The sequence below is a fragment of the Dama dama genome, chromosome 16 (assembly GCF_033118175.1).
Source record: "Dama dama isolate Ldn47 chromosome 16, ASM3311817v1, whole genome shotgun sequence".
Taxonomy (NCBI): Eukaryota; Metazoa; Chordata; class Mammalia; order Artiodactyla; family Cervidae; genus Dama; species Dama dama.
This window is the reverse complement of record NC_083696.1, coordinates 2,346,066-2,373,487: the sequence shown is the minus strand read 5'-3', so window position 1 is coordinate 2,373,487 and position 27,422 is coordinate 2,346,066. Positions and strand designations below refer to the sequence as shown.

General features: G+C 44.4%; 1 protein-coding gene across 8 annotated transcripts in view; it reads left to right on the top strand.

Annotated features, from left to right (window-relative positions):
• Positions 1–26,029, top strand: part of CNTRL (centriolin) — an 81,546-nt gene extending 55,517 nt beyond the window's left edge. For 5 of the 8 annotated variants that reach the window (XM_061163267.1, XM_061163269.1, XM_061163266.1 and 2 more), the window contains 20 exons: positions 906–1,111; positions 3,054–3,246; positions 6,097–6,227; positions 6,365–6,505; positions 6,589–6,733; positions 7,473–7,637; positions 8,376–8,535; positions 11,737–11,852; positions 11,933–12,150; positions 13,420–13,577; positions 15,497–15,570; positions 16,617–16,805; positions 17,201–17,426; positions 18,872–19,077; positions 20,014–20,154; positions 21,480–21,752; positions 21,923–21,985; positions 23,215–23,421; positions 25,249–25,335; positions 25,573–26,029. In XM_061163267.1, the coding sequence (XP_061019250.1) occupies positions 906–1,111; positions 3,054–3,246; positions 6,097–6,227; positions 6,365–6,505; positions 6,589–6,733; positions 7,473–7,637; positions 8,376–8,535; positions 11,737–11,852; positions 11,933–12,150; positions 13,420–13,577; positions 15,497–15,570; positions 16,617–16,805; positions 17,201–17,426; positions 18,872–19,077; positions 20,014–20,154; positions 21,480–21,752; positions 21,923–21,985; positions 23,215–23,421; positions 25,249–25,308 (3,072 nt within the window). In that variant the 3' untranslated portion in view covers positions 25,309–25,335; positions 25,573–26,029. The remainder of the gene's footprint in view (positions 1–905; positions 1,112–3,053; positions 3,247–6,096; positions 6,228–6,364; positions 6,506–6,588; positions 6,734–7,472; positions 7,638–8,375; positions 8,536–11,736; positions 11,853–11,932; positions 12,151–13,419; positions 13,578–15,496; positions 15,571–16,616; positions 16,806–17,200; positions 17,427–18,871; positions 19,078–20,013; positions 20,155–21,479; positions 21,753–21,922; positions 21,986–23,214; positions 23,422–25,248; positions 25,336–25,572) is intronic. The other 3 variants (XM_061163271.1, XM_061163270.1, XM_061163268.1) reach the window with 2 other exon arrangements.
• The last annotated feature ends 1,393 nt before the right edge of the window (positions 26,030–27,422 follow it).

Here is a 27,422-nt window from a genome sequence, read left to right as displayed (position 1 = left end):
ATAAATTTTACTGTATTTCTTATTTTTCATCTAGGCTAAATTCAAGAAATGATTCCTTCCTAGTCTCTAGCTTACTTTTCAAGCTTTTGGTACTAAAGAAATAAAATGCATTACAAGTACCTCCTTCAAACTCAGGACACCTGGGTCCTGATGTTTTCCTGAGCTCTTGATATTTTCCTTTTCCTCTCAACAAACTGAGAGGAAGATAAAGGATTCTAGCCCCTGGGTGTGAAGTCAGCAGCCCAATTTTAATCGGTCAACCTAGCTTCAGAGGGACTGTGGGTATTTACATGGTTGAAAATGGCCGTTACTCTTGTTAACCAGCAGTGCTTCAGTGCACACTGTCTTGTAACAATTCTGTCGGCTCAGCGTTTGTTAACCTCTTAAACTCGATCCTTTACCCTACACTAGTACCCAGCTGTTTATATGGTTCCCCAGGCATGCCTTTATATCTCCTATGTTTGTACATTGCTTCTTCAGCTTAGATATTTCCTGTTTCATTTATTCTTCGAAACCCAGCAGAGCACCGCTTCCTCTAAGTAGCCTTCTCAGCCCACTCCCCTCCCATGTGCCCGGAGGAGGGAGAGATGTGTATGTCTGCGACTCTGTCAGATGCTGAACGCTGGGACCAGACAGTACCCACAGGAGGTGCCTGGTGACTGCTTATCAAGCAACCATAGCTGGACAGACGGAAGAGTCGTAGGATCTATTAGTCCATCCATTTCACCTATGACGTGTGAAGAAATTGCCTTGACTTAATTTTTCTTTTCCAACTGAAGTCTTAGGAAGCTACCAGTATTTTCAGGGCATAGATACCACTTTAACCACAGTTCATCTCAGTTTGGGGCAGGAAAACGGGGAAAGGTCATGTGATATTTCAGTATTGCATTCTTTTCTTTATTCAGGAGAATGAGGTTTCTAGATTGGAAGACATAATACAGCATTTAAAATCAAAGAAGCAGGAACAGAGGATGAGAGTATCCAAGCGGCAGTCTGAGAAAGAAATAGAAGAACTGCATCATAATATTGATGACCTTTTGCAAGAGAAGAAAGACTTAGAGCATGAAGTAGAAGAATTACATAGAACCATCCAGAAACATCAACAGCGAAAGTAATTATTAGCCATTTTATTTTTATAATTCAGATGAGTTAGTTCATTAAGGTAACCAAAATCAGTGTTGTCCAATAGCACTTTCTGTGATCTTGGGAATGTTCTAGATCTGTCCCATCCAGGACAGTAGCCTTAGCTACGTGTGGTTATTGAGCACTTGAAATGTGGCTAATGAAACTGGGGAACAGAATTGAATTGAATTTAATAGCCACATGGTGATTTCTAAGTTCTCATGGCTGATAATCCAAATCAGCTTCTCTTATGGTCCCTCTTGGAGAATGGCCATCCCTCCCCATTATCCTAGCTGAAAGCATGCCAGGTGTCTGCAACACTCCCCTTTCCCTCCACTCCCCTAGGCGTCCAGCTGCTCTCCAAGTCCCACTGACACTATACACAAAGAGCTCTCAGACTGGCTCCCTCCTTCCGTCTTTGCCGCCCTGGCCTTCAGGTTTCCCAGGCCGAGTCTCTCTCGCTCTGTCCTGCCCTTGACCTGGCTGCAGACCTGACCGTGCATGCTCCCCGAGTGCATGCTCTCGTTCCCGACAGCGGACATGCTGCTCTCCAGGTTCTGAGCCCTGCCTCCTCTTCTCATCTTTCTCTTCCCACAGTGTTTGTTCTGGCCCTGCGTACTTTGCTGCAGTTTCCCTGAACACCACCTTTTCTCCTGCCTCCCCACCTTTGCATGCACTGTCCTTTGCCTGCAATGGCTTCCCAACCTGCCCCGCACAACTCCAATGTGTCTTTCCAGGTGGAGGTCAGGGATCCTCTCTGATACAAGAGGTTTCTCATCTCAGGCCCACAATTAAGAGTTGGCGAGATTGGGCCTAGTGCTGTTCATACTGTGTTGTGAGATACCCCGGCGGGCAGGCGGGCAGGCGGGCAGGCACAGGGCCTCCTCTCTGTGCCCCAGTGTCCGGCACAGGGCTCGTCAGCTAGTGGCATGTCTGCGGCGTGGGTCAGTTACACAGAAGCCCATCTTCTGCACTAGACCACGGGTTACGGCAGGTCCTTGGTTTTTGTCCATTTAGCCAGACTGGCCCTCGTGCCGGGGTTGGGGGAAGACCTGTGGAGGACATTGAGGTGGGTAAGGTACGGTCCCTGCCTTCTAGGAGCAAATGCAAGAGTGGCTAACAGACCTGGCAGGAAAAAGCAAGGGCCACTGGGAGAAGGCTGGGACTCGATGTTTGAAGGCTTACAGGATGGTTATTTCATTTCTGTAGGTGTGTATGAGAGGCTGAAGTTTTTGAGGGGGATGTAGGCCAGTGGGACAGCCACTTCTTTTCCTAGTTATAAAAATAAATGATCATTTGGGGGAATTTGGATAATACAGAAATGGTCAAAGAAGAAAGTGAAAATTGTCTGTATTCATTTAAAGACAAACTGTTAATATGTTAAGTTTATTTTCATGTTTTTCTGTATAGATAGTCCCGTTTTCAAGCAATTTTGACTTTAGCCCTGCGTTACTAAATCCTGTGTTATGCTTTTTGATTTTTCAGATATCGTCACCATAATTTTACTCTAGCAGAAATGTAGAATAATTTTGAGGGAAATGGATGGTTGTCTTGGGAGTGGCTTGCTTTATTTTTATACCACAGAAGAATTGAAGTATCAGTATTGTCTTGACTAAGTGCTGATTAAAAAAAAAATCTTTATATTTAAAAGGACAAAACAGCAGCATCATACATGATACATACTATTCACTTATTGTCAACAATATGCCACATTGAGTAAAAATACAGTAAACATAACCTTGAACTTAGGTATACATAGACCTTGAGCCAAGGTAAACACAGACCTTGAGCTTAATCAGATGTAGCTGTCTGTCCCATCCCTTCTCGTATAAAATTAGAAAGTCACCGTGCATCTTTTTATCACTAGGCTATAAGTATTGATATGGTCACATTTAAAATCTCTCTCTGTGTGTGTATGTGAATTTTTTTAGAGACTTCATTGATGGAAATGTTGAGAGTCTTATGAATGAGCTAGAAATAGAAAAGTCACTCAAGCACCATGAAGATATTGTGGATGAAATTGAGTGCGTGGAGAAGACGCTCCTGAGACGTCGAGCAGAGCTCAGGGAGGCCGACCGGCTGCTGGCGGAGGCCGAGAGTGAACTCTCACGCACAGCGGAGAAGGTGTGTGCTGCTGTGCTTGGACGGAGCTGGCTCGCTGTCATCAGCAGGACGGGTTAGAGAGGGAACGCGTAAGAGCGCAGTGGTCAGAGTCAGGCTGCACGGATTTGGGGCAGGTCACGTAAGTCTCCGAGCTCCTCTTTCCTCAACTGTAAATTCAGGCTAAGAAAACCTAAGCTGGGGAGCTTCCCTGGTGGTCCGTTGGTTAGGAATCCGCCTTCCAGGGCAGGGGACACAGGTTTGATACCTGATCAGGGAGCTAAGATCCAACCTGCTGCATGGCAGCCAGGCCCGCACGCTGCGCCTGCTGAACCTCGGTGAAGACCCAGCACAGCGAAAAGCGAACGGCCGAGGCTGCTCAGTGTGAGACAGATGAAGTGGCACATTTAAAGCTCCTGAAAGTCACTTAGTTCCTAACACTCCCCACCTCCTTATCCTGTGTGTGTTTTAAAAATGACTTGGGCTGTAATGTTTATTAAATGGGTTACTCTAATCTTCTTATAAAATAACATTGGACCTCACAGTCAGACTCTTAGCTTATTCTCCAAGTTGATAGTTGATATAAAATCAAGTATTTCTTGGCCTGAGGTAATATTGAGACTTAAACACAGAGTAATTTGGGAAGGAAAAGGGACTGCCTTTTATTGAGGCCCTGTATGCCACACGTTGGCTGCTTTATAAATACCTCTTCATTTAACTTTCCTGGCAACCCTGTTAGATGGTCGTTAGCCCAGTTCACAGATGTAACTCACACAGGCTGGGGTAGCCTGTGGTCACACAGCTGAAGTCCTGCCTCACCAAAAGAGCTTTCTAGCTAGACGGGAATTCCAGGGTTTAAAAAAAAGTCCCTTATCCATATGGGGCACCTCAGGAACTATTATTTTTATATTGTTGTTTCAACATGGACCAATTTGAATGGATAGAAATCTGTTATCCAGGAGCTGAAATGAAGGATTTACGAACGAAATTCTGAGTGGTGGCTTTATAAGGATGGAAAAATGTCCTGATCTTCTTTTCAGATGATCAGTTGCCTCTTCTGTCATATGGTAGATCACTGTGAGAGCAAATAGGTGTGAGCAGGACCAGAGAATAATCTACTGGTGGTGTGTAAAAGAAGATTACTGAGATCAGTAGTTGGGAGAGAGAGGAAGTGAACTAGGTTCAGGCTAATAAGCTTCTGCTTCATCCTCCCAAAGTGACTCACGGAGGCAGCTTGCTCAGGAGCAAGAGGGAAGGAGAAAGGGCTGCATTTTGTAAGGAATGTGCCAGACTTGTTAAACCTGACACACACGGAGACAAAACACTGCTTAGAGACGTGCTGGCTTTCCATAGTGGGTAATGAGTTGTGTCCAGTGGTTTGCTGATGAATCTGGTCGAAATTGGCTGTCCAAGGTGGAAAGAAGTGTAGTGAAATATTTAGCACTTCAGGAGCCAGCCAAACCCTCTTGCATCCACACAGAGTATTTACTAGACGAGCTTCACATACAGACACCTCTGACTGGAGTGCAACTGCAATACAGCGTTTTCGCTGAACAGTGAGTCACTGCTCAACCAAGTTCTAACGATACGCTATTTTTGGATCTCTCGTGACATTGTTTTTTTTTAAGCCTCTTATTTTAGACAGAAAAAGAAACCAAGCTGATAGAAAAAAATAAAAATGCTGTTTTTGCCAAGTCTTGTATAGGAAGGTTTTGAAATACTTCAGAAGTATTAAATATTGATTCCCAGTCATAATTAAATTTGGAGAAGGAAATGGCAACCCACCCCAGTATTCTTGTCTGGAGAATCCCATGGAGGGAGGAGCCTGGTAGGCTACAGTCCATGGGGTTGCAAAGAGTTGGACACGACTGAGCGACTTCACTCACTCACTCACTCACTCATAATTAAATTATCCTTTGAGTAATGGAACTTTACTTAAGATGATATCGAGAGTAAAGGCAGAGTCTCTAGGGACTCCTGTGGGGGTCAGTGGTTAAGAGTCCGCCCGCCGGAGTGTGAGACGCAGGTACAGCCCCTGGTCCAGGGGGACTCCACGTGGCGCAGAGCGACGAAGCCCGCGCGCCACGCTGCTGGGCCCGAGCTCTGGCGCCTGTGCTCCGCAACGAGAGAAGCCCCTGAGATGAGGCGCCTGCAGCTGCGACTGGAGAGGGGCCCCCACTCAGCAGGGCTAGCGAACGCTCACATGCAGCAGTGACAGGCCGCTCGGCCAGAAATGAATACATTTATCAAAAGCAAAATGTGGAGGGGATTTTGGTAAAATAACTTCTTTGCCACTTAATTGGGTAGCTATTTGTTCACTTTTTTCTTTTCTTTTTAAATTTTTTGGGGGGAGGTGGTGGTGGTTTTGGTTTAGATAATTTTTAAGTGAAAAAACAATACTACAGATTATTTTTAAATAGAAGATCATCTACCATCTCACCACCCTCAAATTACTATTTTTAATTTTGCAAAGCCTTTCTCTTTGTTGACAAGATACAGTTTTATATAGTTGCTCTTAACAGTGCTTGTACCACTTTAAATTTATTTCTTCAGTCAACATTTTATCATTAACATTCTTTCATGTTACTACCTTGTGATCTTATTTTAAAGACTACACAATATTCCATGTGTTGATGCATTATCACTTACCAAATCGATTATTTGTCAAGTCTTATATTATCTCAGTATACAATGAGCAGTTTTATATAGCAGTTCTTCTGAATTCTTTTTTGAGAATTGGCAGGTCAAAGTGAATGAACATTTTTATCAGTCTTTCTGTATTGTTGTTTTCCAAGAGTTGTGCCAATTTACAATACCAATAGTTGTGAGAGAATATTGCAGCTGAATTGCTTTTAATGACAGTTTCTTTTCTAGACAAAAAATGCTGTTGAAAAGTTCACTGATGCCAAGAGGAATTTGCTGCAAACTGAGAAAGATGCTGAGGAGTTAGAAAGGAGAGCTCAGGAGACAGCTGTTAACCTTGTCAAAGCTGGCCAGCAGCTCAGGTAGGCAGTCTCCCTTGGCCGCTGATATACCTGGTGAGATGAATGGGAAGTTTGATTCTAAGAGGATGGTAATTGCTTTAGGATAAATAACACGTCAAGTCTAAGGAGTCTGGGGGAAATAAAGCGATGTGTTTCAGATTGTTGCAGGCTGACACCAAGGGTTTGGAGCAGCACAAAATCAAGCAAGAAGAAATCTTGAAAGAGATAAGCAAAGTTGTTGCAGCAAAAGACTCAGACTTCCAGTGTTTAAACGAGAAGAAGGAAAGACTAACAGAAGAGTAAGTACGGCCTCTGCGCAGCTTCACAGGGCTTGCGCTGGGTGAGGCTCCTGGGGCTCGGTCTCCCTGCCGATTTGCTCTAGTCCTGCTGGCGTTTGTAGGCTGCAGAAGCTGCAGAAAGACATCGAGACGGCAGAACGCACTGAGGATCATCACCTGCAGGTCCTGGAAGAGTCGGAGGCCCTCCTGCAGGCCAAGAGAGCGGAGCTGGACAAGCTGAAGAGCCAGGTATGGCAGTGGCCACGTTCGAAACCAGTTTGTGCTGCTGGGGAGCCTCCGTTCGTGTTACGCTTATAAAAATGCTACGTGTTTGATTGTGGAAAAGACTGGAAAATTCGTAGTAAAGTACGAATGAGGCTATACATCCTGGCGGTTAAGATTAGAGCCCAACCCAGATTTGAATCTCAGTTCAATATGATACCTTAATGAATGAGTGAGTCTCAAAACATGATCTTTTCTGAGATCATTTATGTTAAATGTGTGTACAAATATTTGTGTTTGATCTCTGCCAAAGTACAAACATGGTCATCTGATGAGGGTAGTGAATGTTTTCTGCTTTCTTCCTTTCACATATCTGCATTTTCTGCTTTTCTGTAACTGAATATGTATTGCCCTTAAAATTGTAAGTTTTAAATTTATAAAACGAGTAAATTTCTTAAATCCCTGCCTAACTTTCATTGCCAGGGTGGTGTCAATTGGAATGAAGTACAGATAGGGAAGTTCTTTGAAAACCATAACCTGAGAGATGATCATTGTTCTCATATTCTTGTTTTTGCTGTGATATGAGTGAGCCCAGGGCCTTTATTAGGCATTTTATGCCTGCACTCCCCAGCCCGGCCTTCCTGACTCTTGCAGCTAAGATAACTAAAATTAGACCGCCACCTCCACACAGCACTTGGCTGGACTAAATACTCCCCATCTCAGCACTTCTGTCAAGCTGTGCATTCTTCCCTTTTCTTCGATGCAGGTAACAGGTCAGCAGCAGGAGATGGCTGTCTTGGACAGACAGTTGGGGCATAAGAAGGAGGAGCTGCATCTACTCCAGGGAAGCATGGTCCAGGCAAGAGCTGACCTCCAGGAAGCGCTGAGATTGGGAGAAAGTGAAGTGACTGAGAAGTGCAGTCACATCAGGGTGTGTTTCTCAGTAGTTTTCAGGAGTCCTGTAATTCTGTAGATTTATTTCAAGATATTTTCATTGGTTCCCCCCCCAAAATGCAGATATGAACTCCTGAATCTCGCCGCTCCTTGGTGGTCTCTGCCGCCCTGGGACTGTTGGGTGCAGCGGGCCCTCCATGCCATTTTCTGGATGTGCCGAGGCTTTCTGCCTTTCTGTTTCTCATGCCGTTTCTTCGGGAATTTTCTTTCTGGGAGTGCCCAGATCTGATCTGGTTTTCATAGCTCAGCTTCACGCCACTAAGGGACTTCCCCAAGTTTTCCTGGAAGCAGTTTATCTCGCTTCTGAGTCTGGTAACACTCTGTACATTCTCAGGTTCTGCAGAACCGTAGCCTTTCTTGGTGATGTTTCTGTTCCCGGCTTTACTTCCCCAAAAGGTGCTAACAGCCCCTTGAGGGCAGGAGATGGATCTGAATGAATCAGCCTTTCTTCTGTGTGACACACAGCCTTGCCCATAGTAAATAATTGCATATACATTTTAAATGTAGATATTATGTTACTTTTTTACTTCTATTATACTAAAATATGTTAGTGTAAATACAGTGCTATTCTTAATGTAAAACACAAAGATGTGCTTGTTTTCAAATGAGAATTTATATGTGAGACAGTTAATAACAGAACTGATTTTTAAGTATTTTCTATTTATTACTTGGTAGAGGTAGGTTGACTTTTTTCTTTTTTTTCTTCTTTGCATAGGAACTAAAAGGTATTTTGGAAGAACTGAGTTTTCAGAAAGGAGAACTGAATGTCCAGATTAGTGAGAAAAAAAATCAACTTTCACTTATAAAGCAAGAAATTGAAAAAGAGGAAGAAAATCTTCAGGTAGTTTTAGGGCAGATGTCTAAACATAAAACTGGTAAGTTTAAAGTTTAACCTTATTTCTAATCAAAGAAAAGCAGATTATAAATGGAATATTTAAATTGACTGAAAACAAAATAATCATTTTCATTGCTAACAGGGTGTGATGAAAGAAGACCACTTACAGGCTGTTGATTGAATTATAAAATGAAACAACTTCCCAGTGTCTTAAACTCTTAAAATACACACCTGTTAAACTCACTAGGTAGCCATTTCTAGTTATCTAGAGAGGGCAAGCATTTATGCACATCGCAGCAATATTTATTTCTCTTTTTCAATTTTATTAAGAAATAAGCCTTAATTTCCTTGTTTTACAAATTAAGCTGAGTACTTACAGTAGAATTTATAATGACAAAATTTGGAAACAAATGACCAATTTAAAAACCATATTTTAAAAAAAAAACATTTTAATATTTAATGACATGCAAAAATGCTGATGAAAGAAAAGTGAAAAAATAGATAAAAACTAAACATTGAAAGTAGTCCTAATTTGTTTTAAAATATACGTGTGTGGGGACTTCCCTGGCAGTCCAGTGATTAAGACCTCACCTTCCAATGCAGAGGGTGCAGGTTTAATCCTTGTCAGGGAGCTAAGATCCTACATGCTTCACAGCTAAAAAACCAAAACATAAACTAGAAGTAATGTTGCAGCAGATTCAATAAAGACTTTAAAAATGGTCCACATTTTTGGATGGTCCACATCCAAAAAACTTAAAAAACAAAAAATCGGTTAAAGTGTTAAGTGAAGTGAAAGTCACTCAGTTGTGTCTGACTTTTTGCGACCCCATAGACTGTAGCCCACCAGGCTCCTCTGTGGATGGAATTCTCCAAGCAAGAATACTAGAGTGAGTTGCCATTTGCTTCTCCAAGGGATCTTCCTGACCCAGGGATCGAACCTGGGTCTCCCACAGTGCAGGCAGATTTTTTACTGTCTGAGCCACCAAAATATTAAAAAAATAAAATATGTGTGTGGTTATGTGTACATACCCGCACATAAACTTCTGGAAGGAAATTATCAAAGTGCTATTGCAGTAGTGATCATTTTTGGATGGTAGGATAATGATGTGTTTTTATTTTTTTCTTTTATACTTTTTTCAAATTTTCTGTAATGAACAAATATTCTTATAATCAGAAAAAGTAGTTAATATTTAGAAATCTATATTTCAAAGGACAAAAGAATTGATATATAAATTTCAGCTGATATATTTTGAAGTTTTTGATGTATTTTGAACATTTCATGCAAAGATGGGCTCAATAAAGGACAGAAATGGTATGGACCTAACAGAAGCAGAAGATACTAAGAAGAGGTGGCAAGAATACACAGAAGAATTGTACAAAAAAGATCTTCACGACCCAGATAATCACGATGGTGTGATCACTCACCTAGAGCCAGACATCCTGGACTGTGAAGTCAAGTGGGCCTTAGGAAGCATCACTACAAACAAAGCTAGTGGAGGTGATGGGATTCCAGTTGAGCTATTTCAAATCCTGAAAGATGATGCTGTGAAAGTGCTGCACTCAATATGCCAGCAAATTTGGAAAACTCAGCAGTGGCCACAGGACTGGAAAAGGTCAGTTTTCATTCCAATCCCAAAGAAAGGCAATGCCAAAGAATGTTCAAACTACCGCACAATTGCACTCATCTCACACACTAGTAAAGTAATGCTCAAAATTCTCCAAGCCAGGCTTCAGCAATACGTGAACCGAGAGCTTCCAGATGTTCAAGCTGGTTTTAGAAAAGGCAGAGGAACCAGAGATCAAATTGCCAGCATCCTCTGGATCATCGAAAAAGCAAGAGAGTTCCAGAAAAACATTTATTTCTGCTTTATTAACTGTGCCAAAGCCTTTGACTATGTGGATCACAATAAATTGTGGAAAATTCTGAAAGAGATGGGAATACCAGACAACCTGATCTACCTCTTGAGAAACCTGTATGCAGGTCAGGAAGCAACAGTTAGAACTGGACATGGCACAACAGACTGGTTCCAAATAGGAAAAGGAGTGCGTCAAGGCTGTATATTGTCACCCTACGTATTTAACTTCTATGCAGAGTACATCATGCAAAATGTTGGGTTAGATGAAGCACAAGCTAGAATCAAGATTTTCGGGAGAAATATCAATAACCTCATATATGCAGGTGACACCACGCTTATGGCAGAAAGTGAAGAAGAACTAAAGAGCCTCTTGATGAAAGTGAAAGAGGAGAGTGAAAAAGTTGGCTTAAAGCTCAACATTCAGAAAACTAAGATCATGGCATCCAATCCCATCACTTCATGGCAAATAGATGGGGAAACAGTGGAAACAGTGGCTGACTTTATTTTTCTGGACTCCAAAATCACTGCAGATGGTGATTGTAGCCATGAAATTAAAAGACGCTTACTCCTTGGAAAGTTATGACCAACCTAGACAGCATATTGAAAAGCAGAGACATTACTTTGTCAACAAAGGTCCATCTGGTCAAGGCTATGGTTTTTCCAGTGGTCATGTATGGATGTGAGAGTTGGACTATAAAGAAAGATGAGCAGCAAAGGATTGATGCTTTTGAACTGTGGTGTTGGAGAAGACTCTTGAGAGTCCCTGGGACTACAAGGAGATCCAGGCAGTCCATTGTAAAGGAGATCAGTCCTGGGTGTTCATTGGAAGGACTGATGTTGAAGCTGAAACTCCAATACTTCGGCCACCTGATGCAAAGAGCTGACTCATTTGAAAAGACCCTGATACTGGGAAAGATTGAGGGCAGGAGGAGAAGGGGACGACAGAGGATGAGATGGTTGGATGGCATCACCAACTCAATGGACATGGGTTTGGGTGGACTCCCGGAGTTGGTGATGGACAGGGAGGCCTGGCATGCTGCAGTCCATGGGGTTGCAAAGAGTCAGACATGACTGAGCAACTCAACTGAACTGATTTTGAAGTTTTTCTGTTTATTTTTATTTAAATTCTTCTAGGTAGGGTAAGTTCTTTTAGAACTAGATCTTTGTTGAATATTTGTTTAAATTTTTTCAGCAAATTAATGTTTAGCAATACTTTTAAAGGATTTTTTCATTCAAAATGTAATTAATTAGCTCCATTAATTCAGCACAATATATTTTTATTTTGTTACCTATTGTTGTATCAGCCAGTAGCATTATTTTGTGTTTCATTTTGTAATTGTTTCTGCATTCATTTAATAGCCTGGACCATGCTTTGTTTCTCATAGAACTTAGGAATATTCTGGACATGTTGCGACTTGAAAACAATGAGCTGCAAGCGTTGAAGCTACAACATGACCAAAAGATGTCTGAGTTAGAGAAGATTCATGTTGAAGTGCTGGAGGTAATAAACAAAGGCATTTTACTGGTAGCAAACCACACAGTCTCCATTTGTACAGTTGAGTCCTCTTTTATCTTCTTTAGGAGAAACTGGAGTTGGAGAATTTGCAGCAGACAGCCCTGCGACAGAAGGGGGAGATGGAGTGGCAGAAGCAGCTCTTAGAGAGGGACAAGCGAGAGGCTGAGCGGATAACTGCTGAGGCCCGAGCGTTGCCGCTGTGTGTTGAGTCTTTGTGCAAACAAAAGGAGGATCTTGAGGAGAAGTGTGACAGCTGGGAGAAGAAGCTGGCACAGGCCAAACGGTGAGAGCAGGAACAAATAAGCTTGCAAGGTCCCTTCTGGAAGGCTAAAGCGTTATAAACACACTATTTAAAAAACTGGAAAAGGCAAAAAAAAAAAAAAATACACCACAAACTCAATATCACAGTACAATTCACCAGTAGCATTTTGGGGTGAATTTTCCTTTTAGGCTTTTATTTCTCCCTTAAAGCATTTTTTAAAATAACTTGTTATTTAAGTAAAATAATGTATGCTTGGAATATGTGAGTCAGTGGAGAAATATACCTTGTTGTGGGTAGGAAGGCCCAGTATTAACCCAACCCACCTACCAATGCAGGAGACACAGGTTCAATCCCTGAGTTAGAAAGATTTTCTGGAGTAGGAAATGGCAACCCCCTCCAGTATTATTGCCTGGAAAATTCCATGGACAGAGGAGCTTGGCAGGCTACAGTCCGTGAGGTCACAAAGAGTCTGGACACGACAGAGCACATGCACAGGCATGCCACAGAATGGGCTTCCCTGGTGGCTCAGTGGTAAAGAGTCTGCCTGCCATGCAGCAGACGTGACTTTGATCCCTGGGTGGGGAAGATCCCCTGGAGAAGGAAATGACAACCCACTCCAGTGTTCTTGCTTAGAAAACCCATGGACAGAGGAGGCTGGCGGGCTACAGTCCATGGTGTCACAAGAGTCAGATATGACTTAGGGACGGAACAATGGCAGCATACCATAGAATACTACTGGGCAGTAAGGAGCGCTGGAGCATCAGTAACACGCAGCTACATGGGTGCGTCTCAGAGTCGTCATGCGCAGTGACAGAAGCCAGACAAAAGCCAGTCCATAGTGTGTGATTCCTGTTCATGTGAAGGAACACGGGCTCATACATACTTTTTTTTCTGACAAATCTTATTATACATAAAATTGTGTTTCTTTTTTACTTATAAGTTAAGTCCATTTTAATCACGTTTGGAGTTATAAGTGCTATCCATGTTGTTCCTGATTTTTATAAAACTTCAATTTTAGCAAGTCACTTTTTGAAGTGACAAACATTTCCAAATGTTCTATTTGAAAAGCTGAAAATAAGGGGGTTTTTTGAGAATGAGTTGAAGAGCCTTACAGTTTGTTAATTCTTGTTAATGTTTCTTATATAGTAAATTATTAATATTATTAATTTATTAATATCATCCAGACTCCACAGCTGCGTTGTGACACGTAACACTATTCCTTAGTTGTCTGATATATGTGCTTGGACATTTTGTGTTTGACAGTCTGACATATTCTTGCTTGTATTGTAGGGTTTTAGCAGCCACAGAAGAGAATAGCAAAGCAAAGCAATCAGACTTAGAAAAGTTGGAATTGGATATCAGAAAACTGCAACAGGAACTAGACCAACTAAACAGAAACAAACTCTCACTGCACAAAGACATCGCAGGCCTGCAGCAGCAGCTCTGCGGTGAGCGGGCGGCGGGGGGTGGCTGTCTTCCTTCTGCTCGGTGCTTTTCTTAATTGTTTGCTTTCTTGTTATAGAAATAGATCATGCTACAGGGCGTGGGGTTTCTTTTAGGAGTGAGAAAAATGTTCTAATATTAGGTATGGTGATGCTTGAACAACTCTGAATTTACCAAAAGCCATGAAATTGTATACTTTAAATGGGTGAAATACATGATATGTGAATTATATCTCAGTAAAGCTGTTTTTTTTTTTTAAATGAATTCATATTCCTTAGAGAACAATTTTAAAACATAGCAAAGTAACAAAATAAAAATTACTATTGACCACACTCTTCAGAGATAATTTCTACTAGCAATGTAGTAAATATCCTTCCAGATTTTTCCTTGAGGGGTGGTGTGTGTGTATAGATTTAAAAGCAAAAATGGACATAACATATTTATGACCAAATCTTTATAAATCCTCATGATTGTTTATTCATAAGTTACTAATAAGTAGGAGAGGGTGTGGAGAGAAGGGAACCCTCTTACACTGTTGGTGGGAATGCAAACTAGTACAGCCACTATGGAGAACAGTGTGGAGATTCCTTAAAAAACTGGAAATAGAGCTGCCATATGACCCAGCAATCCCACTCCTGGGCATACACACCAAGGAAACCAGAACAGAAAGAGACACGTGCACCCCAGTGTTCATCGCAGCACTGTTTATAATAGCCAGGACATGGAAGCAACCTAGATGCCCATCAGCAGACCAATGGATAAGGAAGCTGTGGTACATATACACTATGGAATATTACTCAGCCATTAAAAAGAATACATTTGAATCAGTCCTAATGGTATGGATGAAACTGGAGCCCATTATACAGAGTGAAGTAAGCCAAAAAGATAAACACCAATACAGTATACTAACACATATATATGGAATTTAGAAAGATGGTAACGATAACCCTATATGCAAAACAGAAAAAGAGACACAGATGTATAGAACAGACTTTTGGACTCTACAGGAGAAGGCGAGGCTGGGATGATCTGAGAGAACAGCATCGAAACATGTATATTATCAAGTGTGAAACAGATCTCTAGTCCAGGTTGGATGCATGAGACAAGTGCTCGGGGCTAGTGCACTGGGATGACCCAGAGGGATGGGATGGGGAGGGAGGGGGGAGGGGGGATCGGGATGGGGAACACATGTAAATCCATGGCTGATTCATGTCACTGTATGGCAAAAGCCACTACAGTATTGTAAAGTAATTAGCCTCCAACTAATAAAAATAAATGGGGGAAAAAAAAGTTACTAATTCCAGCCAACAGTGTACTTGTTGAACACTTCCTGTGTCCTGGGCATGATTGTAGATGTTTCATATGCATTTTATCATTTAATTATTATAACATTTTTTTGAGGTAGAAACTATTATTTCACCCATTTAAAGATAAGCCAACTTACGCCTAGTTTCCTTGGGACTTGCTTAAGCGAGAAGTGACTTGCTCAAGCTCACCCAGTTAGTAAGTGACAAAACCAGTACAGATAATAAAATTTATTTTAAAATTGTCTTCCTGAAAGGTTGTACCAAATTTACATTTTTATCAGCAGTGTGGAAGGTACCTGTTTTTAAACCACACACCTCATCAACACTAGGTAATGTGTGTGAGTTTTTTTTATCATGAGGTTTTGAACGTGTAAATCTTTTTTTTTTTTTTTTTAATATGTAAGTCTTTAAAAAATGTAAGGCTCCAAGCCCAGATCTGGCTTGTGCATTTACCTCTCTCTTGGCCATGAATAAGATAGGGTGGCGTAATCACCTGTTACACCCTAACAGAAGGAAGTATAAATTCACTTTCAGTCTACATTTTTAAGGGGACTGATGGGAAACTGAAAAATGTATACATATGTATTTCTTATTCTATGTAAATGTTATTTCTGTAGAAAAACGAGAAGCAGTAAACTCATTACAGGAGGAACTAGCTGACGTCCAAGACCATTTGAACCTAGCAAAACAGGTGAGCCTGACAAAGGAAGTCTTCTCGTGGTGCCCTGCGGGCGTGCAGATGGCTGCTTGAAATAACAAATCAAAGACGCTGGTTCTTCTCACATGAGCCGGTCCCGTAGAGCCATTTATCTAACACAAATGTAATATATACCAAACCTTTGATGCAGAGCAGTAATTTTCTAGTTTATTTTAGTCCTAGAATTCTCCATGCAAACAATGCTTTACTCAAAGCTAATAAGTAAGGGGTGGTGGCCAGAAGAGCCCTATAGTTGGTCAGCCGCTTTCTGAAGGCTTCAGGGACAGATGGACCATCTCTTCCCCATGGCACAGATGAGGTCTTTATGCTTCTCGGCATCTTCCTGCAGTAATTCAGTGTTGTCCTGTGAGATTATTGCCATGATCTGAGTTCCAGAGAACCTCAAGCAAGTTTTAGACCTTAGTTTCTACTCTGTAAGTTATGGGTTAGATTAGACATCTAAATTCCCTTCCTTCTACCTTTAAGATTCTGTGTTTCTAAGATGTTTAAAACTTATTCTGTCCTTTAAAAAGTCTTATACGGGTTCTTGTGAACATTTTTTATGTTGTTAGAAATATGGTAACTTTTCCAAAAGTGTTTAATTAGGGTTCTTTGAAGAAAGAAGTATTTATTGTTTTGTGAATTTTTTTTAACCTGTATAAATATTTCAGATGGTAACAAAGCCATGACTTTAGGTTCAGTTTCAGTCAGAGTTAAAGCTTCTTCACAGCTTTTCTTACTCTTAGCAATCCTGTGAGGTGGGTGGTGTTTATTCCCACCTCAGTGACAAGATGCCTAAATTTCAGAGGAACTGAGTCTCTTGCTGAGGTTCTGACATCTCTGTCATCTTAGGTACTAAAAAGAGGGAAGTCGGGGATTAAGTTGAGCTCTGGGTACCTTCGTGTGTTTGTTGAAATGACAAAGGATGTGGCACTTTCGGGCTGTCACTTGTCGGACTTGGTAGATGGATGCAGGCGTGGCACTCGCGCTTGTGGAGGAGGGGCCTTGTCCGTAGTCTGAGTTTGTCCTTTGGCCTGAAGGACCTGCTCCACACCACCAGCTGCCAGGGTGTCCTGCTTGCCGAGCAGACCAGGCTTCAGGAGGACCTCCAGGAACACGTGAAGAAGCTGGAAGGCTGCCAGAAAGAAGAGGAAAGGAAGCAGCAGCACCTGCAAGCGCTTCAGAGCGAGGTGGAGGAGAAGGAGAGCGAGCTGGCCCGACAGGAGATGGTACCGCACCCCACGGGCGGTCCAGGGGCGGGCACACTTCCCCAGCAAGCGTCCCCCGGCTCTCGCCCCGCTTACCTGCCCTGTGTGACCTGGGGGGATTTTACACCAGCTCTTTGACTCCCTTGGTATTAATGTTATGGACCATTAAGACTGTGGAACAGGCCCCGTAAAGAATCTTGGTGGCCACGTGTCAGTTCCTGCGTATTCCCTCTTCACATGCTGGCCAGATCATTTTCCCGTCCCTCCTTGATCCCCTTTGTAAACAGAACTCACTCTCGATCACTGTGGGCTGTTTGCTACTTTCTGTTTGAGCTGCAGTCTGACTAGTGTCCATGAAGATTCCCTCGGGACACTGTTTGTTAGTTCATGACTGACTAAGGTTGTTCTCTAATAAGACGTTTCAGAGACTCCAGAAAGAGAGAGAAAATGAAGAAAAAAAGTTAGAAGCCAGTAGAGCAAGCCTGCAGGAGCAGCAGCAGCAGCTGGAGAAGGAAATAGCAGACCAGAGGGGCACGCTGGACCAGGTGCTCAGCCAGGTGCTGGGGGCTGAGGAGCGCGTCAGGACTCTGCAGGAGGAGGAGAGGTGGGGCGAGGCCCTGGAGAAGACGCTCTCCCAAACCCGTACGTATCCCGGAGCGCTGCGCCGAGGGGGGAGTCCACTGACTGTCTGATGAAGCGTGTAAAGGAGGCCCAGGCCTCGGCCGTAGCCCAGACAAGAGGCAGGACCGGCGTGGGGGAAATACAGCCCCGCACTTGGTCCTCCTGGTCCTGCGAAAGATGAGGAAATGCACCCAGAGGGAACAGAGAATCTTTCTTTATGGAGATGGAATTTGATCCCGACACGGTCAGGTGTTTTTCCTTGACTGTATCGCTTTCTTTGAGAATGCTCTTTCAAGGAAGTGGAATATTAAGGCAAAGAAGTGCCAAAAGGTGCCCTAAAGGCTTTCTATAAAAGTATATTAATTCTGACCTTTGGAACAATGATCCATTTCATCTCAACCTATTACAAAAAACAGTATTAACAGTTCTATGATACAGTTGTTGGCCACTGGGTCTGTTTATTCTTTTGAGCCATACATAAAGGAAGTTGACTCCAGGACAAAAGATGGTTCTTAACGTCAGTAAATGAATTTTTTTTTCTTAGACTTCAGGTTTTAATAATGCTCAGAAAATGTTCTCCCCTGCAGGAACTTTAAGGACTTGGGTTTTGAAAGGGTTATTACTCCTTTTTCCCTGGGAACTCTTGATTCAGACCCAACCATTTCATTTTGAAACAAACCTAAATATGCCAAGTCCGACCATGCCAGAGGTGTGAGAAGTGATATCTGGGCAGGGTGTTGCTTTACAGAGGTTCATTACAAAAATCTGTGTTAAATGTCACTGTTGTGTATAAGCATCATTTATTGAGTATACTTACCATGCATTAGGTGTTTGCATGCATGATTCCTGTTAAATACCAGGAAATAGGTTCCTTCTATAGAAAATTAGACTCATGCCATTCCAAATCCTCTGTTCTTTTCCTGCACTGCCTCCTATGAAGGAAAAAATACTGTGTATTTCCCTTTATTTAAAATTAGGTTTATAAAGAAGCATTTCAGGGACTTCCTTGGCCGTCCAGTGATGAAGACTGCACTTGCAATGCAGGGAGCATGGGTTCAATCCCTGGTCAGGGAACTAAGATCCCACGCACCTCATGGAGCAGCCAAAAAATGAAAAAGTGGAGAAAGGACTTGAATAGATGTTTACATAAATAAGTAAATAAATAAATAGCTTTTCAGTAGCCTGTTCCATGTTCCTTGCACCTCACAGAATTGGTGCTCTCTGGTCTCAAAGACTCAAAAGAGAAAATGGTAACCGTCTGTCACTTTGGAATCAGGTCCTTCAGGAACAAATTACATCAAAAGGCAGCTTTCTCTGAACCTTTTCCTGGGTCGCCGGTGTGGATCAGGGGAGACTTAGACAACTGGCTGGTGGAAAAAAGTGCCCCAGTGAGCATCCTGTCGTTGTGCAATCTGCCCTTAGCCAGCCCAGGGCCTCAAGCTAAATTACCTGAAATACTGTTTCAGAACGGCAGCTCTCAGAACGCGAGCAGCAGTTGTTGCAAAAGTCAGCTGAGCTGCTGGCTCTTCAGAAGGAGGCGGACTCTATGAGGGCAGACTTCAGCCTCTTGCGAAACCAGTTCTTGACAGAGAGAAAGAAAGCTGAGAAGCAGGTGGCCAGCCTCAAGGAAGCGCTCAAGACCCAGCGCAGCGAGCTGGAGAAGAACCTTCTCGTGAGTACCCACCGCCCTGCCCGGCAGCTTGTGAGGAGAGGAGCCTTTCAATCTCTAACGAAACATGGCTTCCATGTAGAGAAAACAAATGACCGGGCAACCCAGTCCCTAACCCAGCTGTTGCTTGGGGTACATCTGTGCATAGTTTGTGCCTGAAGCTAATGGTAGATTTTGCCTGTGTCTGGGCTCAGCCCTGGAGGAGTTGGCTGTCTGGCTGGAACGCTGGTCACAGGCTCAGAGAGCTCCCTCGGGGAGCCAGCCTCTGCACACCGCTCCAGCAGGGGTGCAGGGGTTTGGGGGTGGGAAAGCCTCTGAAAAGCCTTTTCCCAGCTGCAGTCTGTGCTCACAGGTTTTCTCATTGTGCCCTTTTTGGTCAGCATCAGCTCTAATTAATCATTATCCTAAAACTAGGAGGCTCAATCTGTCACGCTCTTATCCCTGAGATAAATTGTGGGTGGTGGTACTCAAATGAGTTGAAAATGGTTTGGGATGCCTCGAGACCGACGGGCAGTGATAGGGGCTGTCCCAGAAAAGGATTTTTCTAACACCCTTTGGAGGAGTCCATGTCGCCCTGCAGTGTGAATGTTGCTTTCCACCCGGATGTATTTCCCAGAGGGCGGTAACACCCACAGCCGCTGACGTGCAGCAGGACTGTGGAGAGAGGAGGCAGATGTCTGGATTTAATCCTCCCAGGAGCCCTGTGATGGTGGCTGTTGTTCACGTCTCCCAGACAAGGGAGGGTCACCTCATCTCAGTGGCAACACGGCACATCTAGGATTCAGGCTTTCTGCTCCCAGCTCTACCACCACCGCTGCAGAAGGCCGGTCGATCATCCCCTTTATAGCCGGAGCCCAGACAGGAAACGAAGTCTCCGAGCTGGTGAGTGTGCCAGGCAGCAGCACGCACCTCCAGAGTTGGCCCCCTCTCCCGTGCTAGGAGCAGAAGCAGGAGAACAGCTCCATGCAGAAGGAGATGGCGACCATCGAGCAGGTGGCGCGGGACAACCACGAGCGGGCCCGGCGCCTGATGCGGGAGCTCAGCCAGATGCAGCAGGAGTACGCGGAGCTCAAGAAGCAGGTGCGGCGCGGCCCGGGGCGCGGGGAGAGCGTCAGACTGGTGACCAGACTGTTCTTCTAGTCCTGAAATTCAGAACTTTCCACAGAAGAAAGTATTTGTTCAAGGGACACTTTTAAAATGCTCCCAAGACACACTTTTGAAATGCCTTAAGTTCACCAAACTTAAGTTAGTTTTTGAAAGAAAAATGGCAATTCTTCAGCATAAAATTTTATCATGTCCCGAAGTGCTGTGTTGAAATACTAGATTTTATGCCAGAAACAAGTCTGTAAGAGACAGACTCCCAAGGAAACCTCTGATCACCTGTCATGCAGCCGGGCCGCGGAGAGGAGAACAGTTCACCCTCGAGGGAGGGTCTCGCCCTAGACCCCCTTGTGTCCCTCCAGTTCACCCTCGAGGGAGGGTCTCGCCCTAGACCCCCTCGTGTCCCTCCGCCCGTGTCAGGGGCTGGGCCAGCCCAGAGCTCTCCAGTCAGGCTGCTCAGGCCACTCGAGTGGCCTGCTACACTTTGTCCTCTGGATGACCCCATGTGGCCATTTAGTTTCGTCTTTTCCTATAACCACCCCCCAACACACACGCACGCGCACGCACACACACACCCCTTTGGCTCAAGAACAAATCACTTTGAAAGGCCGCTTGGCCTCTGTAAGTTTGAGGGCAGTTAGCAGCGGGTGTGACTGTAGGATCTTCACCGTGCTCTTTATGGAGGAGCCACGTGGAGTGGCCTCAGGTGTTTAACACTCTGTAGCGCCTGAGGGAACCTCCAGACTCCCCGCGCCACCAGATCCTTCCCATGTACGATAAAAACATTCACCCAGACCTCCTCTAAGCCCCTTTCAGTGTTAACATTTATAGCCTAGACCACTACAGCTTGTTTCAGTAAATGGCCCTTTCTCATTTGAGGACCACTAAGGTGCCTCATATAAATTCTCACTTAGCTCTCACATTTCAGGATACAGAGGGTTCAGAAGTCGGCTAGCTGGCCCTGAGTCATCCTGGTAGTGTTTTTTGGAAATGAGATTGGAACCCAGCCCTGTCCCGCTGCAGAGAGGCTGACTTCTGTAGTGTGGGCCACCGTCAAGCAGCACCGTCCCTGCTTTTCCAGACGGGAGTCGCTCCAAGGGGAACGCCAGTAAAGTCGTTTACTTGGTAGCTTAGAGTACTTGAGTAGCTGGGAAAATCGCAAATTTCTACAGTTCTAATCACAATAAATAACATCTGTAGGTCTTTCAGTATATGATACATGTATTTAAAATGTTAAATCATTAAATAACAATAACAGTTCCGTTCCAGTACTTGGTGGTATTTGACTCTCACTTGCTCTTTAGATGGTAAACCAGAAAGATCTGGAAAGAAGACAAGTAGAGATCAGTGAAGCAATGAGGACACTTAAGTCTGAAGTGAAAGACGAAATCAGAGCCAGCCTAAAGAACCTCAACCAGTTTCTCCCAGAACTGCCAGCAGACCTGGAAGCCATTCTGGAACGGAACGAACACCTGGAAGGAGGCTTGGAGAGCTTGAAAGAGAACTTTCCATTCGCCCTCAGTGAGAAACCATCACCTTTTGAAGAGAAACTGAATTTTTCTCACGTTCACATAATGGTAAGGGCTTATTTATCCTGCTGTTCTCTGGACTTCCTAAAAGGGCCCTTTGGTTCCCACCTCCCCCAGATAAGTCCAGACATAGAATGGAGGGTGGGAGGGAAAGGCGGGTTGGTTACTGATGGTGGTGCTCAGAGACTCTCTGATGGTTCCCTTTTCCTCTGAAAAAGGATGAACACTGGCGTGGAGAAGCTCTCCGGGAGAAACTGCGTCACCGTGAAGATCGACTCAAGGTTGCCCTTTTAAAAGAAAAAAAAAACTATAAGATACTTGGTGTGGTGAGGAGATGGGGACGCTGCTCTGTCGCAGCTGTCCCAGCAGTCCTGTAGGTCACACGTTCGAAGCGCAGAGAGGCTGGCATCACAGAGTCAGCAGCAGGGTCAGGGTTCAGAAGCACGAGTTCTGGTGCTCAGCCTGGGGTTCCTTACCCTCGGGGATGCGGCTCTGCCTCAGCTGAAACTGACTGGACCTGCAGACAGAACATAGAGATGCACTCATAAAAACAAGGCTCTCAGGCCAGTGGTTGGGGAGGGATTGGGGAAACCAGAGAAGTAGGCTTAGGAGTCAAATAAGAAGCTGTTTGGCTCAGGATATGTTGAACTTGGAGGCTTCATGAGACGCACAGGGAAGGATGTCTGTGTAGGCAGCTGAAAATCGGTGTCTAGAATTTAGTTGTAAGGGCTTACCTAAAAATGTGGGGGTGAAGAGTATAGTGGGGAGCTGAAAAATGAGAGTGAGGGGGATAGAGCAAGAGAGGACAGAATACGTCTTTGGATGTTGGCCACTTGCATCGAGGGCTGAGGGAGCCACTTGCAGTTCCGAGTGAGTGAGGGCCTTCACATCAGGTAGCCTGCAGCCATACGTGGCTGTTTAAATGGAAATCCACTGTCATTAAACCAGGTTAAAAATTCAGTTCAGTTACCACATTTCACGTGCTCGACAGCCACACATGACCAGTGGGTGCTGTGGTGGGCAGCAGATACAGAACATGGAGCTTTCCTGTCATTCAGAAGGCTCTGTGGGACAGACAGGGCTTGCTGTCAGCTTTAGTTGGAGGATCATTTCAGAGGCACAGCGGGGAAGCCGGAAAGCAGCATGGGGTTGAGGATCCCACACGCTGTGAGACCCTCTGAAGATACCAAGTGTAAACCAGTCGTCTGAGTCTGAGCAGTGGGGAGCTGGGGCAGGCATCTGGCGAGGAGGAAGCTGAAATCCTGTGTTGTGACCGTGGCGCGGACAGGCTGAGGTCCAGGCCCAGGTCACGACAGGAGCGCCTTCGGGCACCTGCCCGCACCCCCCACCCCTTCTTCTTTTAACTTTTGAAGACGAGGATTTTCAGCAGGCACTTCTATGTTCTGACGGTCAGATTTGCCTTTCAGATGTTAAACGTGAGGAAGCTGCTCAGTACTAGTTCTGACAGTCCCTCTGAGTAAAGCCCTAAATCCTCCCCTGACGCTTCCAGGCCCAGCTCCGGCACTGCATGTCCAAGCAGGCGGAAGTGTTAAGCAAAGGGAAGCGGCAGACGGAGGGCACGCTACACAGCCTGAGGAGACAGGTCGATGCCTTGGGGGAGCTGGTCAGCAGCACGTCTGTGGACTCCACGTCGTCAGCCACCCTGTCTCAGCTCGAGTCTTCCCTGGCAGAGGACTCCCGTCTTGGACCAAGTCAGGTAGGAGGAGGCTCTTCACACGTGGTCTGACTTGTACCCAGAAAGTCCCTGAAGGCTTTGAGGCCCACAGCCTCCAGCAGACTCAGAAGGACACGAAAAAGTGAAAGTCGCTCAGTCCTGCCCAGCTCTGCGGCCCTGTTGACCATACAGCCCACGGAATTCTCCAGGCCCGAATACTGGAGTGGGGAGCTGTTCCCTTCTCCAGGGGATCTTCCCAACCCAGGGATCGCACCCAGGTCTCCCGCACTGCAGGCGGATTCTTCACCAGCTGTGCCACCAGGGGACCCGAAAGGCATGAGCTTCCCGAGGTTTGAAGGTGGAAGGACACGGATGTCACCTTCAAATCTCGAGGAAACCTGTCTGAGCGAAGACACAAAATTTTTCATGGTCCCTGGGGAAACTGGAATCAATTGGTTGGTAGTAGATGTATAAAGAAGATAAGCTGAGGATTTAGGAAATCAACTAGGAAACAGGGACATAGTTAATTCTCCTATGAAGGCTTTCCACTTTTGGATTTCCTTATTGTCTATTTGGTAAATACAACGAGCTTAGGGAATTCCCTGGTGGTCCCGTGGTTAAGGATTCTGTGTTCTCACCGCAGAGGGCCCGGGTTCAGCCTCTTGTTGGGGAGCTAACATCCCGTAAGCCATGTGGCACAGTCAAAAATAGAAGAGTTTAGACCTCTGAAGCCAACTTGTGTCCCAGCTTAGTCTGTCCACTTGGGAAAGGTGATTGTGCCAATTGTTAGTCCTAAGCGAAGTTTGAACACCGTTTGAACTCTTAATTCAGAGTCTATTAAAAAAAGCACAACACTGAATTTCATGTTTTCTGTGTGAGACCTAGATGAGGTCAATAATTATTTAGGAGGAACATAAAATATATTCATGGAATCTGTAAATAGTGAGACAGTATTCCTGTCAGATGACAGCTACCGTTCTGTGTACCTGGTCTGTGTGTGCTGGCTCAGCGGTGAGGAACCTGCCTGCGATGTGGGAGACCTGGGCTCCATCCTGGGTCAGGAAGACCCCCTGGAGGAAAGCATGGCAATCCACTGCAGTGTTCTGGCCTGGAGGATCCCGCGGACGGAGGAGCCGGCGGGCTACAGTCCACACGGTCGCAGTCAGACACGACTGAAGTGACTTAGCACGCACTGTGTGTGTACTAAACACTTTCCATGTATTGCCTCATTTACATCCTGGGAACTAGGATTTATCCTTCTATATAAAGAAATTGTAGAACACAAAAAATGATGTCAAGGTCACAGCGAAAGACAAAACCAGGATTTAGAGGCTGATCTGTCTTTACCACAGAGCAGTGTATTGTGTGTCTGAGCCCCAAGAACATTCAAGGCCAGTTTGTGTCTTTAATAGACACACAGCTCGCTCATTAGCAGCAGAGCCAAGATTTGAATATGATCACCTTAAATTTTCCATGGTAGCACCCACATCAGATAGAGGCCAAAACCACCATGGGCCTCAGGGCAGGCCGTGAGGAAGAACATCAGAGGCACAGAGCTTTATAGAGATGCCGACTCTGGAGGTAGGAGCCCGAAGAGTGGAGACAGATGCACAGGGGTGTGGATGCACAGGGGTGTGGGCGCCGGGCGAGGTTCTCGGCTCACGCGGCAGCCGGGAGCCCCGAGGCGCCCCAGGCCCAGGAGGGAACAGAGGCGGCGGCAGAGGCACAGTGCGTAGACAGGGGCTTGTTACAATTACGTTGGGTTCTGGAGTCTTAATCTAGGAGTACGTACGTGGGATGAAAATCTGAACTAGGTTGCAGTTAGGGGGCTGGCTTCTGAGCCTAACGTCGTATCTTCCTTCTTTCCAGAGCTCCTTCCATCAAGTTCTACACGGCCCATCACAATCAGTAGACAGTTACCGACACTGATGCTATCCTCAACTTGCTGCTCACAGGGTACGTTACAAAAAGTTCATTTATTTATAAATAACTAGCACTTTCAATTGGCAGATGTTGAATTCCAGCTTATCATAGTCTTAAGAAAAGTAACCTAGCTTTTATCCTGGGTAATTTTGTGTGGTGGTTCATCTTAAAACATCTTTCCAAAGTACTCAAATTTGTGTTTTACCTGTTAGCCATGATGCCGTCACCTAGTTCTGTGAATTTAGCTGAAACCTGTCTTTGCTGTTGCAGGAATTCATCCTTGGTCCTTTCTCATCCCGCCACAGGACGAGTGGCTCAGCCTGACGAGGAAGCCTTGCCTGAACGTGAGCGAACAAGCTTCTCCACTACCTCACTGACGTCGCCGTCAGAACGCCACGTGGTTTTCATCAAGATCCAGTCAGTTCAGATGCTGAGAACTCCACTGTCGTTTATTCCACTTCTACAGTTAGTCAGCGTTTTTGTAAGTCACCTGTACATATGGGAATATTGTATACAGTTTAAACCAGGGTCTTGTATGGCTGAGGGTTTTTTTTAACCTTTGAAATGTGTTATTATAAAACCCATGCTGATCTGCGTCTATAAACTGGTATATCTATAGTTAGAAAAAACAACATACTTAGGATCCTTATTTATAGTGCCAAGAGTTATTTTTGGATCTTGTTTAAACATCTATTTTCATATGAAAATAAAAGATAAAATAAATGTGGGTCTGACATCTGACTTTACATTTCATTCAGATGGTTTTCCATCTCTGTCTGCAGGTTGAAGTGTGTTGTATCCATCAATGAATGTATTTTACCATTTGAAAATACCTATTATAAAACTGTAATATATACTTCAGATATACATACTTCCGATGCCTTTCCTCAAGAAAAATATTCTTCAGTGGAAAATTAGGAGAACTTTGGAAAACCTACATGCATTTTAAGTCGTTCAGTCATGTCCGACTCTTTGCAGCCCCCATGGACTGCAAGCCCCCAGGCTCTTGTCCATGGGACTGTTCAGACAAGGACACTGGAGTGGGCTGCCATTTCCTCCTCCAGGGGATCTTCCCGACCCAGGGATCGAACCCACGTCTCTTGCACTGGCGGCTAGATTCCTCACTGAGCCGCCTGGGAAGCCCCTGTAGAATCTGACCCAGTGGTAAATTCAAATTGTGTTCAGACTTGAGGTTTTAAAATATTCCCAAGAACTATTTTCTAGGTTCCTGGACAGCTTTTGAACCAGAACAGGTATTATGTACCATGTTACTATATTACAGTTAGCACTATTCTCTGACCACCTACTGAGGTTTATATTCCTAAGAAGTTGTTTGCCTAGAGCTGGACCATTAAGATCTGGGATAGGGACTGACATGGAATAAATATGATTAAAGACAGTGGAAATGGCATAAGATTAACATCCAGTAAGTTGTAGAAAGTATCTATTTCCAACGTAAAATTGATTTGATAGTGTCTTTTGTACTTACATTCTTTGTTTCATTTTCACAAGTCTTGGCAAAATGCTTAAAAGCCTGGCCTATTCAACAGTTATTGAAATCCTTCAGTTTCCTGGTCTGTCCATGTGCTAAATGAGGGTAAAATATTTTCTTCCTAAACTGCCACATGAAGAGGAATCATTTGGTCTTCTGTGAAGGGTATGAACCGAGCCACGTTTATAGGAAAAGAGCACACTTAAAGCAACAGATGTGTGGAGAAGTTCAGAGTCTTACTGAATTAGAAGATAATTCATGTATGAAGCCAAACACCTGGTTTCAAAAGACATCTTCCAAAGAAACTCCACTCCCTCTAACTAGTATTATATATAAATATCACCAACCACCCCCCCCCAAAAAAAAAAAAACAAAATCACTGCATCAAACACTTTATTGTCCATGAAAAATACTTGAACATCATACTGGAATGTCTAACGCATAGAGGACTGAGCACCAATTACTAATCAGGAGGGCCTCACAGGTGCAAGGGCGACGAGGAACCCAGAAAGGCAGGTGACCACACAAGTAATAAGCTCTCCATGGACTAAAAATTAATAGAATTTCACATTCTCTCCAAGGTGTACTTGCCCAGCGTCTAGCACACGGATGTTACAACAGTCTGCCT